We start from the raw sequence: 20,024 nt of genomic DNA, 5'->3' as shown, positions 1-20,024 counted from the left end.
AAGACTCCTGTTCCTGAGTTTAAATCTGATTTCAGACACTTATTTGCTCTGTGACCTTAGGCAAGTCACTTAACCCTGCTAGTCTCAATTTCCTGACCTGGAAAAGGAGCTGAAAAGGAAATGACAAACTACTCTAGTATCTTTGCCAAGAAAACCCCAAAATAGTCACAAAGAGTCAGACAAGGCTAAAACAACTGAACAATACATGTGGAACTATGCTACATGTTAATGATACTAGAATCTAAAAATAAAGCAGTTCTTACCCTGAGGGAGATTATGTTCTACTTAGGAGAAACAAAGTGTACTCAGATAATCAATACAGATGCAAAGCAATTTTCTAGGAGAGAAGACACCAAAAAATAGGAAGATCAAGAAAGGATTCTTATAGGAAATGGCGCCTCAGTTGAACCTTAAGGGAAACTAGAGATTCTCAAATTGGAAATAAGTAGGAAGTACATTGTAGATATAAGAACAGCCTGTGCAAAGGAATAAAAATGGTAAGTGGGATGTTGTATAGAGCCCATATTGGAGTATCTGTTCATGGTGAGGTTGGGAAGAGAATGATGGGGTAAGATCAAATCAGTCTATAATGATAAATAGGAGAAAAATTGTGAAAAGATGTAAATGCCATGTGAGCTTTTATTTCATGCTAGAAGCAAAAAAGAAACCACTGAGCTTCTTGATCAGGAGAAGGTACTTGGTCTGACCTGTGCCTTAGGAGTTGACAATGGCTTGGAGGATGAATTGGAGAAACAATGACTACAAGGAGACCAGTTAAAGAGTCTACTGCAACTGGCCAGAGTCATAAGGGTCTTGAATAAGAAGTAGCCATATGATAGTGCACAAGGGAAAGATGAAAGAGATTTATGGAGGTTTTAAAAAGTAAGACTTAGCTCCTGATTTGGTATACATTCAATAAATGCTGAATTAAATTGAGTTGAATTTAGATGAAAAATCTATGATAAAAATGTTTCATCTATGTTCCAGATATACTATTTAAATAATAATAATGTTAATACTTAGGATTTATAAAAGATGATTTTTTCTTGTTATTAGAGCTATCCATAAGGAGAATGAGAGGCATCTGGAGAAAGAGGGTTAGTTCCTTCTAACTGAAGGTCTTTAAGAAATAAATGAATGACTACTTTGGTATACCACAGAGGCAATTCCTTTTATATATGGGATAGACTAGAGAGCCTCTGAAGTCTCTTCTGAAATATTATAGCTCTCCGTCCCACCAAAAACGATACGATTTTATCCTAAGAATAGAAGTACCCCTTATTTTTTTTTAATTTTCCTCAAAATTGGCACATAAAGTATTTCTCCAGCTTTAAAAAAGGGAATTCAGTGGTATGAGTGTTAAACATCCTCTTCAAGGCCAGAAAAAGGACAGAGGCCATCCACTTTCCAGACTAGATCACTTCATTTAGGCTTTTCTTGAAAGTCTTATCGAATTTGGTAGACTTTTGCTTCTGTTATATATAATCGTGTTCCCTTGCCAATTTCAAATTCTTCTCCAGCATGGGGATTATCCACATTATGGATTATTTGAAGTCAATTTGACATCACACACTCATTTCTGTGTTCCACCTTGCACTTTCCGGAGACGTTGGCTTTCTTTCTCAACCCTTATATCCTCAAGGAATGTAAATAAATACTAATATTAGCCTCCTCTAAATGTGACTTGGAAGGAAGACATCCTGCATAAAGTCATATAGGGTATACCAAAGTCAAATGCTGTATAAATGAATTTTTGATTATTTGCTCTTTTGGATTAACGCTATCTCAGGCTGCTTCGCTTAGCAAAAGTAAGGTCCTCACCCTTCAATTGGAGACCAGGGGAAAACACCAAGGGCAATAGGATACACAACACCAAAATTATCTTCTTTGTTTAGTGCTAAGATACCATCCTGGGAATAATTATTTCATCATGTTCTCTATGATGAAGACAGAAAATAGTAGATTTTTATGCCATGAAAACGTTGACTGGATTTAGTATATAGATCACTCAGTCAGCTAGCATTTATTAAGTAGCCCTATAGGTCAAGCACTGTACTACCGACACTGAAAAGGTCAGTACCATCCCTGCTCTCAGGAAGTTCACAGTCTAACATGAAAACAACTATGGACAACTAAAGTGTTATTTTAGAAAAGAAGCCCAGCGACAGGTAGGTGGTTCAACGGATAGAGAGCAATCTTTACAGATGGGAGGTCCTAGGTTCAAATCCAATCTCTGAAACTTCCTAATTTGTATGACCCTGTGCAAGTCACTTAGCCCCAGGTGTCTCACCCCTGATACCCTTCTGTCTTGAAACCAATATATAGTATTGGTTCTAAGACAAAAGATAAGGCTTTAAAAATACTTTCTATCAATACTTTTGTTAGGGGAAATGTATGAGGTTGGGATAGGGGTTTTTGAAATATATAAACTTAACAAGTACTCAGCTACACATGTGATTATTGCTTGGATTTTAGTTGAAATCATATTTTAATGTTGGAGAGTTTAAAATATGTCCCTGAGATGTCAAATAAAGACAAACATCTTTAAGATGGTAGATCCTGAGCAGGCATTGTTTCCTTGAGTTAAGTTTTGGGGAAAGCCAACCCTGTTTTAGGATCACCATCCCTCCTCCCATATGAATGATCCAACTAAAAAGAGAAGAAAATGTTTCTTGAACAAGAAATAAAAATTTATCTTTGATAGTTTAATATAACATGTTTAGTTTGCAAATTCTTTCCATTTCTGAAACTATATTTAACTTACTTGTTTTGAGTTTCTACTTGCAGTAACCTTGAAGGATAATTCATAAGAAATATCATTAAATATGAAGCCAAAACTGTGTATATTCAACTCAGCATTATGGAACTACTCAAGGGGTATTTTCAAGGGGAAAAAAAACTTGAGGCCACTTCTTTCAGTATTAATATTCATTTTCTTAATGGCTAAGATAATGGTGTACTGGGGATTTTTATAGAAAACTTATTAAATGGAAGAACAGATAGATTAATAATATAATATTTTATACCGAAAGGAAAAATAATACCATATGGATCACTAGAGATTACATAATTTCTTGGATGTCCATATCATAAAGCACTTTAACTGATTAATAAAATAGCTCAAGTATCTGGCTAGGTTATGTGATTGCTGAACTAAACCAGAAATTATGATACAGTAGAGTAAAATACAAAGAGATATTGTGTTCCTGTGGAGAAAATTAATGCTGAAAATGAATAAGAACCACTTTATTTAATAAAAATGTTATGATAAGAGTGGTTTTATCATAGTACTGTAATTTTAAGCATACAATCGCATTGCTTTATTTTAAAACCATATCAGATTTTCAGCATCTTGTAAGCTGTGAAAGCCTTAGCACACTGCTATTTGGAGGTCTATGTCTGTGTGGGGGTCTGCTTATGTGTTCGCATAGATACTATAGTTTTACACATTAATTTAGTAAATACACAGTACTTGGCACTTATAGCCAACTCGGGATCTGAATTATATTTGTTCAGTTGTTCAATCATGACCAGTTCTTCGTGACCCTTGTAGGGTTTTCTTGGCAAAAACACTAGAGTGGCTTGCTATTTCCTTCTCCAGGGAATTAGGCAAACAGAGGTTAAATGACTTGTCTAGAGTCACATGGCTTGTAAATGTCTGTGACCAGATTTGAACTCAAGTCTTCCTGACTCCAGGCCAACACTTTATCTACTGAGTCATCTAGCTGCTTCTGTGAATTGTAATCTTCATGCAGTATTTGTAATAACCTTTAATATTCTGCCCTGCTGGCTTCTCCCTATATGCCACCCTAGTTTGGGGCCTCTTTATCCTGTTGATAATCATTGTGTGGTTACCAGGCACAAACTGAGTTAATATATGAGCCTGTTAAAGCATAAATGAAAGATAAATTTGCTTTAAAAAAATCAAAAGCATCCTGGAGTCAAAAAATGAATAACTTGGTAGTTCAGCATTATTTAAAATTATCTGTTCTGCTGAACTCCTTTATTGTGAGCAGATAAATCTGGTAATCTGTGGAAAGGGAATATAATGCAGGGAAACCTGGGACCTGGGAGTCAGAAAGATCAAAGTTCAAATCCCTTCTCTGACATTATCTACACAACCATGAGCAAGTTATTGCATCATCTGCCTGAGCCTCAGTTTCTTTGGATGTAAAATAAGAATAAAAATGCCTTTCTTGCAAATCTTTCCCTGAGCATCAAATAAGATAAGAACTCCTAGTCTAGATAGACACAATAGCGCTGTGACCCTAGGCTGTCTCTTAGAGGCTGTTTTCTCATGTGTAAAGTTGTGATAATAATACTTGTAAAGCATAGCTCACAGGGTTGTTGGGAAGAACAATGGAATAATGTATGTAAAGTGGTTTTTGAATCATAATGTGCTATAGAAATTTTGGCTATTATTATTACATTGTATTATCTGCTATGTCAAAATCCATTTTAAACACATATTAACAAGGTCTCTTGAAGTCAATGAAGTATTATTGAGCCTGATTATTCCCATTCTCTTTGCTCCTATTAATGCTCTCGATTCAGGAAGGGAGGATTGGATAAATTCTCCGCAGGAGGCAAGCACTTCATGCCCCAACACATTAGTACTATCGGGTCTTTATGAAATAGCTCCCCTTCACTCTTACATAATCACTGCACATTGCTAAATGGGAAAAGATGACAATAGAATTAGTCAAGATGCTGCTACCCTAGTGTTTTCTAGTAAATTTTTTTTTTTAAACCCTTACCTTCCATCTTGGAGTCAATACTGTGTATTGGCTCCAAGGCAGAAGACAGGTAAGGGCTAGGCAATGGGGGTCAAGTGACTTGCCCAGGGTCACACAGCTGGGAAGTGGCTGAGGCCAGATTTGAACCTAGGACCTTCCATCTCTAGGGCTAGCTCTCAATCCACTGAGCTACCCAGCTGCCCCCTCTAGCAAATGTTTTTACATGTTCCAGAATCTCCTAAAATGTGAAGAACTAAGCTGAATGCCAAGGCAAATTCATAAGGAATGAAAGTAGTCAGTTATCTCTTCCAAGATCGTTATGTATACCTGGGAATAATCAGGAGGTTGTAACAGGAAGGCAGTGTGGTATAGTGAATATAGTATCATCTAGATAGCATAGATTCAAATCTCAGCTCAGCCACTTGCTGACGTGACCTCCCAGGGGCTTTTTTTTTTTTCTATGGTGGCACAGTAGATTAGGGTGACAGGAAGGAGGACTTATGTTCTTGAGTTCAAATCTGGCTTCAGACACGACCCTAGGCAAGTCATTTAACCCAATTTGCCTTGGTTTCTCATCTGTGAAATGAGCTAGAGAAGGAAATGGCAAGCCATCCTAGTATCTTTGCCAAGAAAATCTCAAATGGGGTCAGAAAGAGTCAGATGGAACTAAACAACATCTAGAAGGAAGTAATTGGGAAAGGGTTTTTTTTCTCCCCATTTTGCAAACAAACGAGCAGTCCAAATAAGTAATTTGCCTGGAATAATTGAGTGAGCTAACAAAATAGAAATGTAGGACTAGAACTCAGAGCTAGGGAAGTCTAGACCTCTTTTCATGGTTCTCATTAACTGTCAGTTTTCCCACATATGATAGTTGGAAATGGTAGAGGTAAAAATGTTCCCAATAGCAAAAACTATTTTTTTTTGGGGGGGGGGGTTCTTTCATCCTCAGAGTTTAGCACAATGCTTTGCACAAATGTGCTTGATAAATGTCTATTGAGTTATTGATACTAGCATTCCAATGGGAGGTTTCCAGATATTCCAGGCACTTGTGAAGTGGACGGAGGAGAGGACAGCATAGTAGCATGGGAAAACAATGACTCAGAAGAGATTTTAGGTTTAAATCCCACCTCTAATGCTTGCTTCTTATGTGATCTTTGGTACGTCATTTCCTGTCCATGAGCCTCAGTTTTCTCAACTGAAACATGAGAAAGTTTAACTAAATAGTTCTATGGTCCAATTCCAAACTCAGTCTATTAGATACTATGAATCTGTTTGCAATTGGTTCATGATACAATGTTGTGCTCTAGGGGCTGTGCAATCATAGTTCCTTGTATATGAAAAGATATAGTCATCGTGAGGGTGGTCTGTTCTAGAGAAAAAGAAACCCTGCTTTGAGATCAAAATACTGTGAGGAATGACTTAAAATCAAAACAAAAACAATACAAGCACATGGAAGCAGTACAGCATTTAACTTCCCTGGGCCTCAATTTCCTCATCTGTAAAATGCAGTTAGACTAGAGAACTAGAATGGTTCTTCTGGCTCTGTGGCTGTGATACACTGATCTGTCAAGTGATGGTGGAGCTGAGAGAGAGAGAGAGAGAGAGAGAGAGAGAGAGAGAGTGTGTGTGTGTGTGTGTGTGTTGATGGTTTACATACATGCAGAATGCAGTAGTTTGTCATTTCAGAAACATCATTTCATTCCATCTTTGGGACAGCCCTCTGAGATACATAGTAAGAGAAATGGCCCTCCTTCGCAAATGAGAAATCTTGTGCCAGGAAGGACGTCCCATAGCTACTAAGTGGCAGATCCAGGTCTTCTGATTTTCAGTGCAGTGATAACTCTGTTAACTCGGCACTACACACAATGGTGAGTTGAAAGACTTGACTCTAGGTTTATCTGCCCACAGTAACCTAATAGGTAGGGCAGTGGATAGAGCTCTGGAACTGGAGTCAGGAAGACCTGAGCAAATCTAGCCTGTGGCAAGTACTCCTTTACTCCGGAAGTCACTTAACCTCTTCCTGCCTGTTTCTTCATCTATAAAATGAAGATAATAGCATTTTCCTTGCAGGAAGTCAAATGAGATATTTGTAAAGTGCTTTGTCAACCTTGAAGTACAATATATAAAAGTTAACTATTAATGCTAACGATACCTGATGTTTATAGCACCTTAAGATTTTCAAAGTGCTTTAGAAACCTTTCATTTGATACTTATAAAGATTTGTTGAGAAGAATATTTTTCTCATTTTTACAGATGAGGAAACTGGGGAAACTAATTGTTTAGCTGGCACAGTGTCAGGCTTGGAGTCAGGAAAACTTAACTTATCTTCCGCAATTCAAATCCAGAATTGAACAGTATTTATTAGCTTTGTGACCCTGGACAAGTCTCTTAACCCTGTTTGTTTCAGTATCCTCATTTGAAAAGTGAGCTGGAGAAAGAAATGGCAAAACACTCTGGTAACTTTGCCACAAAAACCCAAAACAGGGGCGTGTAGCTTTGGACATAATTGAAATAATCTAATAACAAACTGAGGCTGAAAGGAGATATATGTCTTACCCATGTAGTCACACAGGTAGCAACTGTTTGAGGAGAGATTTGACAAATAAATCTTTCCTTCTGACTCCGGCAAGTCCAAAACTGCACAACCCTGGCTCACAGTTTTGCTGACAATCTATCTTAGCCTAATTTAGGGAATCATACTGCAAATGAATGCATTCTAACCTTGATAGTGGCCAAGTAGATTATACTATACAATTGTGGGGAGAAACTTATGTGATTTTCTTTTCTGTGTTCGAAAAAACATTAATTCAGAGATAACATAGAGCATCAGGAAGAATGTGTTCTATAATTCAACTTGAGAAGCCCAAGACTTGCTTATCTGGTTATATAATTTTTCTTTTGAAAGCAGGTGGAAGTTTGGGGATATTTTCTCTTTGGGCTTTCTCTACTAATAAGGAATATTTATTCAAGGAAAATAAGTCATTCATTCATACTGTGGCTATCAGAAATTATTACAAGTTCATTTTAATGTGTCAGTAGACCACAGAAGGTAATTAAAACCCTCTAGAACAGCCTACATTTTACACAAACGGACAACAGAAGTTTCCATGCCAGAATATATTCGTGGGGTATAAAACAAAGAAAACCAATCATCTCTCTCCAGGCTATATAAGTAAGGCTATGGGTAGAATACAGGATTCCATTTGAGGTAATGCACCATGCTACGAAAAGGACATTGACAAATGGGAAAGGAGCTGGCTAAGGACAAAAAGGGATGAAGTGTTTGGTCAAATGACCGAAGGGAAATGGTTAGGACCACTATAAATATAGAGATTGCAAAAAAGAAAAATAAGGAACAAAACTCTAGCTTTTTTGGAATCACTGTAACTCTAAAGGAAGGGGGAGCATTTAATCAAAAAAATTATAAACTAAGACAAGGGAAATTAAATTATAATCATTACAAAAATGTAAATGAAGCAACAGAGTCACAAGAGATTGTGGGCTCAGAGATATTGGAAACTAGGCAAAAAAAATCTACAATTAGAATGTTAGACAAACTTCAAAAATTCTATATCTGTATTATAGTGAAATGGATTCAATGACCTTTCATATTTCTTACAACTTAAATAAAAGGTACAAACCAAGCTGTGCTTCTGCTTTTGGTGGATAAATTCTTTACTTGAACTGAATGATTTCTAGGAATTTTCCTAGTATTCAATCAGTTAGTTAGAGTGTTACTAGGCAAAGCAGCTATAAAACCTGCAAATACTTATCCAACCAGTAAAAGAAAATGTTTTAAAAAGAAAATGGTATATGTCTGGATGTTATAAATTATAAAATAGTATCTAACTGGTCAAGGTTTTTACAAAGTCACCAAAATACTGCTGCTTCTATTAATTTTAAATGTTTTTCATATCAAAGTTCTCCATAACCAAGACAGTTTAATGACAATATAATTGACCCATAGTATTCTAAAGTATTATGACTAGTCAGAACCATAGTGAGCTGAGCAATTAGAAAATTAAATTCTCTTTAGTATTATACTTTAATTAAAATTGTTATTGTTCATTTTAAATCTTAAGATTATGAGGTACCTTCTTGCACTATTTATCAATAAATATTTTTCTCTATTTTAAACCCATTTTATCCAAATTGTTTGCTTAGCCAAATTCCAAGTATGTTCTTTTTCAATTTTTATTACTAGAGACTCTCCAGTGTCCTCATCTCTCCATTTTACTTCTTTGTACATCTTTCCTTTAATCTCCATTTCTTTAATAGTTTTGAAGTTCTCAGAATTGAAAATACTGTTCTAGATTGCTTACCCAAATGTTTGCAGAAAGATACTCTTCCATTCCCCGCCCCTTATGACAGATAATGAAAAGTTCTCAGGATGGCAATGAATTGTACTAGAAATGAGAGAATCAGATGTTTCATGTCCCATCTGTATAAGATTTAGGAGCTTTGGTAAATGAGGTAAAGGCTGATAAGGGGTAAAAATTACTGCACATAGGTAAGAAGTATCAGCAGATAATGAGCATACTTCATTAATTATTCTTTTAATGAATAGATTCAGAAACATTTGATTGAAATATGACAAAGAGAAGCCAGACTCTAAACTCCCCCTCTCCCAGTTCCTCACCCAAATTTCAAATTAAAAACTTGCGTTTATATCTATATATTGTAGGTAATCAGAAAATAGAAGTTATTAATCTGTTGCAAATATGAAATTTTCTAAGTATGGAACCCCATATGAAATAATAGATCATTATCCAACTTTATTGTTGGAATAATGATCTCCTTGCAGTCTTTGGGTTGTTTAGTTAGCCAATGGAATTTTGTAATGGCGGTTTTGAATAATTTTCACATTCATTTCTGTCATATAGACAAAATAGGTTGTGCCTAAGTTTTCTTCTTCTCATCAATCAACAACCAATTTATAAATAAATAAATCAACCATTTATTAAGTGGTTATTCAAATGTGCCAAGACTGCATGCTAAGATTTGGTTTTACAAAAACTGGGATGAAATGACTAGATGGTGCAGTGAGTAGAATGTTGGACCCAGTCACAATCATTTGATCATTCATTACAGCTGAGTGTCCATGCAGGTCATTTAATTCCCTCTATTTCCCCATCTCCATCTGTAAAATACTTCCTAGGGCTGTGTGAGAATTAAATGAGATAATATTTTAAAGATCTGTGCAAACTTTTAAGTGTTGGAAAAATACTTCCAATGATGATTATAATATATAACATTCATATAGCACTTACTATGTGCCAGGCACTGTGCCAAGTCCTTTGCAAATATTAGCTCATTTTCTCCTCTCAGCAACCCTATGAGATAGGTTCTCTCATTATCCCCTTTTTACTATTGAAGATACAGAGACTGATAGAGACGAAGTGACTTGCTCCAAGTCGCATAGCTTTTTCTGAATCCTGATTTGAACTCAAGACTTCCTAACTATAATAACTAGCACTCTTAACACTGCTGCATCAGTTGCTTATTTGATGATGATGATGACAAAGTCAACATGATGATAATGATGATTATGATAATGTCTTCAAGGAATTTACATCATTTGTGGGAAAACAGCACAGTTCTATTGTTTACAAATTTATTCAAAGTAAAAACAAGCTAAATTTGAATGGGAAGGAGAACTATCTACTATCAGGAAAGGCTTCATTTATAACTTATGCTGAGTTTTAAAGTAAATGAAATTCTAATAAGCTGAAGGAAAGTGTATTCACATAGGGAGGACAGCCCATATAAAAGAATGGAAATAGGAAACAGATTCATGTATGAGGTATAGCAAAAAATACAAAAACAAAAAAAGTTTTTCTAGAACACTGAATGGGTAGATGTCTATCAAGGTGAATTGGGGCCAGGTTTAGAAGGACTTTTCAGAGTCCAACAGAGAAGCTTATATTTGATCCCACTGGCATTTAGCAGCAACTGGAGTTTACTGAATAGGGGAGTTATATGTTTGGATTTCTACTTTAGAAGAATCATATTGGCTACCATATAAAGGCAGCATTGGAGAGAGAAAGGTTTGAGACAGAGAAACCAATTATGTGACAATCCCAGTCATATAGAATAAAGGGGGTAAGATGTTGAATATGCATTGTGTCCACATGAATAGAAGGAAAAGGACAAGTTATGGGAGATGTTATCTAAAATAGAAAGGGCAAAGGAGAATGAAGACCCATGGGTAATGACAAAGTTGTGAACCTGGTTGACTTAGGAGAATGGTGGTACCCTCAAAAGAATTAAAGAAGTTTAGAAACATTATTCCTTGAATGAGATATGGTGAGGAGTAGTTTTTAATATGATGCCAAGGCAAAGCTAAATTTATCAACATTTCCAGCTTTTGTTTCATTAAAAATAACTATCACCTACATAGTTTTATGCCCTTGATGTCATTCACTTACTTGCAATGAAATTTTTCTCCTCTCCTTTATGGATCTGAATCATTTAAAATAGGATAAATCACACTTTAGGACAGAATGATGAAGATAAAAGAAATACATGGCTTTGCTATGAAATAATGAGTCTGTTTTGTGGATCATATCAGAATATTGCCCTTGAAAGTAGTTCCCATAGGAGGTGAAGCATTTATTACAGTAATGACACTCGTGCTCAAAACATTCTTGTGAATCCTGTTTTAGCATTGTTTTCAAAGGCAATTTATGGGCAACTCAAGAACAACATTCACATCATTTTATAGTCCTACCTTGTTTCTGGCCCCCAATATAGTTACCTATTTTGATCATTTACCTGATACTCCAGATGTGGTTTGAAATGATTCTTGGCTTTTTTGTAAACAAATTTTGTAAAAAAAAATTGTCAAATCCATTCTCAGAGAATGCAAATTAGTCACCATTCTATTACAAGAAAGTTTAGAGTCCGGGCCAAAATTAGGTCTCAATTTTGTAGCTTGGTCTTTGTAGCCCCATATTTTCCCCTGTGGAATGGTAAGCTTATCAAACAGATTTATGTTCAGCCCATCCTTCTTCATGCAGTTCAGAATGGTAGAATAGTATTTGGTCCTCAATTTTAAATGAACGGGAAACCAGCTGAGAGGGTTACTATTTTCTAGTTCAGCTACATAGGCTCACTGGTTCTAACATGCAGTCACACAAAGAGCCAGTGTGGTACTCCCACTTTCTTCTATTTGGACATTGATATACTCTTCTATGTCTGTTCTCTCTTCCCCTCAGTCAGAACTGCTTTTAATGACCTGCTGTGCTTGGTATTACCATTTCATTCAACCAGCGCACGGCATGGAGGCTAACGGCTTCAAGACTATCTGGCATAACACATGCAGTCTTGAAGCTGGAAGCTAAATAAACATACATCCTCTCACTGATGCCCTATCGCTCCCCGCCCCCTATTTGATATAATAGAGCTACATAGCAAGCCGTGATGTTAGTTTAGTAATATATTATCTGATTTCTTTTATGATATATATGCACATCCAGAATATTTACGTATTCTGATAACATGTGACTTTCACTGTCACTATTTTTTAGCAACACTTATTTCTTTGAAAACCTCAATGCTCTTAGAAAAATGAAAATGGTGGGAAAATAGCTATTTCCCAGAGTTGATATGAGGATAATATGATATATTTGAAAAGTATATTGCAAACTGTAAGGCATTATTTAAAATCTATTATTATTACTAAAAACTGTTTTGAATTTGAATGTTATATCTTAAAATCCTTGGAGAACATATTATAGATTTCCTATTCAAGGTTCTATGTTGGATTATGTTCATTAGCTGGGTGACGCAGTGGATAAAGTACTGGGCTTGGAGTCAAAAAGACCTGATTTCAAATTTGGCCTTAGAGACTTCCTAGCTGTTTGCCCTGGGCTATGTAACTTGTCTACCTCAATTCCCTCAATCATAAAAAGAGTATAATAATTGCATCTAACAGGTATTATAAAGATGAAAAATATAGTACCTGTAAAGCACTTAGTGGTTGGTACTTAGTAGGTACTTCATAAATGTTTGCTTACTTCCTTTTTCATGTAAGGATGTTCAAGGGTAGAGTGAACTGAGGGAAAGAGCCCTGGTTTAGAATAAGAAAACCTGGATTCTCTGCCCTAACCAGTCATCTGATATTAGGCAAACTACTTCACTTCTCAGTAGATCTATTTCCTCCTCTGTAATATTAATATCTGAAATAAGTGGTTTGAACTAGGTAACCTGTAAGGTCCCTTCTAGATCCAAAATTTTAGGGTTCTCTTTCTACTGACAACTGGCTAAAATTATGTGATGCCAAGGCATTCAGGGAGTGCTGGTCCTGTGTGTGACCTGTTGAAATTTTCAGTGTCCAGATTTTAAATTAGTGTCCTTGCATGCCACTGTCTGTAAGGAAGCTGGAACCTTTCCCCTGCTTTCGGGATCTCTGGGAGGTCAGGAGCCAGCAATATTTTGTCACTTTTCCTTCTGTGCTTATACCTTGGTGGTCATATAGCCATCTACTTTTGGTGGAGTGAGAAGAGAACTGTGTTTATTCTTATGGATTTTTGAGTGGTCATGAGCACCCTTGTAATAAACACGATTTATATGGCAGTGGGGTTGATTGTTAGTTTCAATCATAAAACACTGACTCTATAATTTCCGTCCACGCAATTAGCATGCTTCATACTAAATAACAGCATGATTATTATCTCTTGGAAAGACTAGTGCCCAACTTGGAGTACCTACTAATTTGCACTGTTTTTTAGAGATTCTTAAATCTCCTGGCAGGTAGATCTATATCAGCCATCTACCAATCAGTCAAATAAACAAGTCAGCCCACTTTTATTTTTTCCCAGTAATATTTTGCTGTAATTTTCCTCAATTATATATAGAAAGAGTTTTTGACATTTGTTTTCTGACATTTTGCAATCCAAATACTCTTCCCTCCCTCTCTTTCACCCTCACTTCTACCCTTCTGAGACAGCAAGTAATGTGATATAGGTTATACATGTCAACACACTTCTTTTAAGCACCTACTGCTGTCAGGCACAGTGCTAAGTATTGAGGATTCAAAAAAGGCAAAAAAACCTTCAGAGAGCTGTTGATCCAACAATCAATGCCCCTGCTATATGTCTCTCAGTAGAACGTGCGCTCATTAGGGGCAGGGTCTGTTTCTTTTTCTAATAGTGCCTTTTACAGAGTAGGTGCTTACTTGATTCCTTGAATAGGATGGGATTCTAGGTGGTTTTGTGCTAATCCATTTAAAACTCAAGACTGGAATTCGAATTTTATTTAGGACACTAATTAGTTGGGTAACCCTGAGCAAACAACTGAAATCTCAGATTGTTTCCTCGTCTGTAAAATGGGGCTAATAATAGCGCCTACTTCACAAGGATGTTTTGAGGACCAAATGAGATATAGGTCAAGTGTTTTATAAACCTTGAAGAGCTTTAAAAATGTTCAAAATGATCATTGCTATTAAGATAGTTGTGTCCACTAGAAACTCCTGTGCCCTCGAGCCAAAAAATACCCCCTTCTCATTTCATTCATTTAGTTGACATTTATTAAATGTCTAATGTGTATTTTGCAGTGTGTTGGGGGCAATACAATGAAAATGACCAAGATAAATTTTTTTAAATAGTCCTGGACATCAAGGTACTTGGGATTTATTTGGAAGAGAAAAGACACATATGCACATAATTTTAATACAGATTAGAACATAAGTACATATAAAGTTATGTTGTTATGAGAGCAAACATCACTTTTAGCTGACAACTATGGCACTTGGCCAAATCCACCGTCATTATAAATATAGTTCATAAGTAGGAATTTATTTGCTATTACTTATTTTTAATTCTGAAATAGAGAAAAATAAGTCATAGGAAATAGATCCTCAAAAGAAAACTAACTTTTTAGTCAGACCAACAATCAGTGTTGCTTCCATTTCCTCAAGAAACTGCTGGAAGAAATATCTTAATTCCATATACATTACAACAATGAAAATACCTGCTAACGAGGTTTGTTTATTTTCTGCCCTATCACCAGAGAAAAGTAGGTTGGCTTTGTATTGCCATAGTCAATTCTTTAATCCTAATATTTTGTGATTCTCACTTTTCATCCTATATGTTAAAATTTTACCCAAATTAATCCTATTTTAAAGAGAAATAACTTTAATACTCCAGGACACTACTAGGTTGGGTGTCACATTGAACTTTTGCCAACTGTGTCACCATGGAGAAGAAACTAACCCTTTCTGGGCCATGGTTTTCCTTTTTTTTTTTTTAAGTGAAAGACTTGGATTGGATTATATCTAAGGTTTTGTCTAGCACTAAATCTATGATCTGTAATATTATTTTTATAGCTTCATTTTCTTCAGAAAAAGCATTTTCAAAGTTACAATTTCTTTCAGTAATTAATAGAATCTCTCTCCTATTTCTTGACTGTTAACTATAAATTCCATTTGATTAAATAAATACTTATTAATCATCTACTACATGCAACAATATTTGGCTAGCCTTATTGCTTAATCAGCATATTTTTTATGAAACTTCAAAATGAGTTCTAAAATTATGTCCCAAAATTGTGTACTTGTTTCTGCTTTTTTTCCAAAATTGAATAACTGACATATTTGATACTTCAGCCTTAGGTAATTTATACATCAATGGAATGATCTGTCTATTTAAATGAATATATGTAATACCTTTATAAAAGTGCTATTGCAGAATGGCACTACCAACTTTTTTATGTTTAGTTGCAGGTCTAAGATCATATATGACCCACAAATTATGAAATCTTTTTACAGAATGAAACAAGGTAATGCTAAGAAGGCCATGAGTACCTTGAGCTTTGTAGATTCAAAAAGTATCCACTCAATTAGGAACAAAGTATGAAATACTAGGACTTTCAAGCATTCTTTCTGTCAGAATGGTGTTTGTGTGTTTATGTAGCCATAACACATAAATTTAGTAAAGTGCCTATTCCTGGGCATCACTGTTGGCAACATTTAGCAAAATATTCATATACTCTCATATTTGCACTTAATATATACTTTCATTTTTACATGCATGTATGTATATGCAAGTCAATGAAGTTGGGAAATGTTAAGTTACTTGGGAGAGTTCTTTTGATAATAAAACAGTGATGGAGGGATTGCAGCCTGCTTGAGAATTAAATGCAAGCAGCACACCTAAAATCTGAATAGAATGTTAGCTCCCTTCTTGTTTTCCTACTGTTGATGTCGCTGCTGCTGCTGTTGCTTCATAAAACATTTGAAATTCATTTTGGTCGATGTATCTTGAATTGGACCTACTAATCAGTTTCTTCTATCCAAATTGTTCAGTTAACCAGCTTACAGAGACAGCATGACACATTTGTCATGAGTCATATGAATTATTTAGATATTTTTATATTTGTTGGTCCTTACATAAGACACTCCTCCCAAAACCACCCATGCAATCCCTCCATACAAAGTACATAGTCTGAAAACTATCAATTTATTAATTATTAACAGAAAGGAAAAGAATGTCTTTAAATCAGTCTACAAGGCTTTGTTAAGTGCCTGCTGTGAGCCAAGACTGAACTAGGTACTGGGCATATAAAGTAGAAAGTGGGAAAAGTCCCTGAGTTACATTTAACTTTGATAGTGACATATTTAACACTGACCATTGTAACTGATCAGAACTGTGTTGCTTCTCAACATCATTTCATACAAGTCTTAGCATGTTTCTGTTAAGTTTTTCATCTTAGTGTTTTCTTGGGGCAACATTTGTCATTTGGTCATTAACATTCTAAGTTAAGTTGGCCATTCTGTTATCATTGGGCACGTTTTGTGTTCCAAATTTTTTCACAGCTGGGTAATTTTGGAAGGATAGATTTAAAATTAAGGTGGCATATTCTAAATTTTATGTATTAATTAGTTGCCTTCTATCCTGAATTTTTTTACCATTTAATCTATCCAAATATTAAATACATATATGTGTGTGTTTGTGTTACAAAATGGGGTTTTTTCCCATGTAAATTACACTTGAGACTTCTGCTGAGGCCAGTTTTAATTTGTTTTGAAAACTCGGCACTTGTTCATTTCTCAGATCTAAAGTTAGAATCCATTGAGCTGTGTGCTTCAGTACATTTTCCATTTTCATCTCTTCTTGTCAGAAAGTGTGCCATTCATTTAATCCTTCATTACGACCAAACAGCAATATGTAGACAGGGTGAACAAAATGAGCCATTTTGTTTTAAAACAGATTGCAGATGAAAGGAAACCATTCATTTCGTGCTTACTTGCTGTAATTACTAGACCACTAATTACTCCCAATCACTGACATCCAGGGTCAATGAGGATGGCAACAGGAACATCAAAGGCAAGATGGGCTCAGCGAATGACAGGTTTTCCATATTCCAGGCTGCAGTATATTTTTATGGCTACTGTTTTCCAGTTGATGTAGAAAAACATTCAAGATTGCTGAATGTTTACTATTATTTCATTCGCAGTTTGACGGTGAGAACATGTATATGAGTATGACAGAGCCGAGCCAGGACTATGTGCCAGCAAGCCAGGTGGGTTAATTAATCTTCTCTGCCTTGTTTCAAATTGTAATTAAACAAATTCAAAGAGTTGCATTGCAAATGAGTGGCACTATCAGTAACTGCTGCAATCAGGAATAATCATAATTTATAAACAAAGCATTTAAGCCTTGTTTCCAGTTAATGAGATAGAGCTGATAAAACACCGGAGTTGGCGTTTGTTGAAAGATGCTACCTTGTTTCCTCTCCAGAATGCAAGCAGCTGTTTTGCCAGCATGATCTTTCCTAAACAGTTGTTTTACCTTTAGGAAATAAAGTCTTTACAGGTGCAGGTTATTTGTGCTCCTGACTGCAGACAAGTTAATCATTATAAGCTGCACATGTCACAAATAGCTTTAATTATCTGCTGTTAGGCCAGTTTTAGACCAAGTGTTGCACTTAGAGCAGAAATCATATGGCTGGAGAAGGTTTGCCAAGAGAGAAACCATCAGCAGGGCTATAATGAGTCTCCCAAAATCTACTGTGAGATTTTCACTTTCAGGCCAAAATATATAATATGATGAGGCCCTTCAAGGGCATGGTTGATTCCATTTTGCTGGAAAGAGTTGGCAAAGCATTTAGTCAGGAGAAACGGTGATGACAAAAGTACAATGGAAACAAAAGGAGCATTTATACTTTTAAAAGAAATACTTGGTTATTTGTTTGTCACATACTTTAAAATGTTCTCTTTGGTCCAGAGAGAAAATTTAGAAGCAAAGTGCACTGATTAGAATTTTCCTGGATTGCATAAACAGTGCAAAATAACAATAATGTGGTAAGGGAAGGTGGAAAAAAAGGAAGAATTGGTATAGTTATCATGTGGACCTTTTCTTCCATGTATTTTGTAGCAGTAGTGAAATCATTTTAGTTTTACATTTGATGAGTCAGAAGAGCAAGAATATGAATTCATGCATGATAATTTTAAATACCTACCTTCTCTTGCTGAATAAGATACTTTCCAGCTCTAAAGTCTATTATCCTGTAATCCTAGTCTAGTTCAAAAAAGTGAGCAGATATAGGTTGTGAAAATGTTGTAAAATAATTGTTTTGAAACTTTCATGCTTTAATCAATAGCATTTTGGAGAAAACACTTATGATTCAACCAAAAAGGGTATTTGGGGTTTTAATATCTCTAGATTCCGTTTCCTTTGGTCTGCTGCAGCAATGGTTATGAGAATACTTTTGGAAGCCTTAATTTTGTATTTAGGATTCTCATGTAACTAAATTCATCAACTAAGAATGCTTTAAGATCCATAGGTGTTTGTGAATGGAATTGTTTGATTAAAAAATGAAAAATGTTATTATTAATTTTTTTCTAACCATCAATCCCGAAACTGTACTGACAAGTTTAGTATTACTATTAGATTAAAGCAACCTCGTGTCGTCTCATTTGTGCCTTTAGGGTTTTGAAGTGCAGGGGCTAATTGAATTTGTTTGAAACAGTAGAAACACAAACTCAGTGAATGATTACTGTTATAAAGCAGCTGCTACCTTTCAGAGAATCATTAGGTTGGTCTTGAAGAGTTTTGAAGAAAGCATTGTAAATTTGCAACTGATATATGCTATCTGCTTCCCCTAGCACCACCCCCTAGATTTTTAATGGAAGTACCATGGATAATTTAAGCATGAGTCTAAAAACCAAACAACATTTTGAGTTTTAAAATTTTATGCCATGTATTCATAAAGCACATTTTAAATACCAGTGATCTCATTTACGAAGGAAAAAAGCAATTCCGAATGATTCTTTTGGTATTTTTTAAGATGGTGGTGGGTTTCTGAGCCAGAAGCCGATTCATTTTCTTTTAATAATTTAACTTTTTTCTGAAAACATTTTTTAAAAATTGAGCTTTGCTAAAAATGCAGTTAGTATAAGATAGTTCTTACACTGGGAGAAATTAAGTTTATAAATTAAAGTTGTTGAATAATCTTAGTAGAATTTACACTTATGGTCTCCTCCCTTTGGCTTCTTGCAAACTACAAAATAATATTTTTTACAAAACCATTACCTGGTATTATTTTAGGGAGTTTTAATCAATTTATCCCCCTTAGGCTAACATAAATAAGACTTCAGTCATCCTGCAGCTAAAAAGAATAGTTTCGTTCTTTTTCCTACATAACATCAAACATCTGCATAGTTTGGTAATCTTAGACAACTTGCCTCACAGCATCACTCAACAATTATAATTTCTGTTCAATTTTCAAATCCGTACATGCTCTGGGACTTATAGACTAAGTTGCTAAGTAGCAACATATGGCACACTACTGCTCCTGCGATGTTGCTGCAAGCAAATAGCATCATTCTATACTTGAAATGATTTTTATAGAAAGCCATTGCTGGAACTGAGCCAGGAGTGTAAGTATACTGTAAAAATTAATGATATTCTTTTAGACAGTCCCAAAGGGCTGTTTGGCACTACTCTCTACTACATGCATTCTATACCTCTTATGCTAGTGTACACAAGCCTTTTTTTGGATCTAATTCCGTAGTTGGTAGGCAGCTTTTAAATTAATTACACCACCCATGATATGCCTGCCAACTATGTAATAAAAACACATGACATTTCGACTGCTCTCTGGATTTCATTCTGCGAACATTTACCACATTGCCTTATAATACTTCTAATTGTAGTGACCTCTTAGTATTTCAGTTATAACCAATTTCACTTTTTCTTCCAGGGGATTGAGTTTGAGTTACACAAATGGAAGAGGTCTTTGAGTACTTGCTCATGGAATTTTAAGAAATTCATGCAGCTCAGTACA

At 35.4% G+C, this 20,024-nt stretch overlaps 1 protein-coding gene across 2 annotated transcripts in view; it reads left to right on the top strand.

Annotated features, from left to right (window-relative positions):
* Positions 1-20,024, top strand: part of TOX (thymocyte selection associated high mobility group box) — a 370,502-nt gene that overhangs the window by 170,016 nt on the left and 180,462 nt on the right. Inside the window, exon 2 of one of the 2 annotated variants that reach the window (XM_001368349.5) lies at positions 17,193-17,258. The exons of the other annotated variant lie outside the window; for it this stretch is intronic. Coding sequence (XP_001368386.1) covers positions 17,193-17,258 — 66 coding nt within the window. The remainder of the gene's footprint in view (positions 1-17,192; positions 17,259-20,024) is intronic. 2 annotated transcript variants of the gene reach the window in all.

Source organism: Monodelphis domestica, chromosome 3, assembly GCF_027887165.1.
Source record: "Monodelphis domestica isolate mMonDom1 chromosome 3, mMonDom1.pri, whole genome shotgun sequence".
NCBI lineage: Eukaryota > Metazoa > Chordata > Mammalia > Didelphimorphia > Didelphidae > Monodelphis > Monodelphis domestica.
This window is presented reverse-complemented; position numbering and strand designations above follow the sequence as displayed.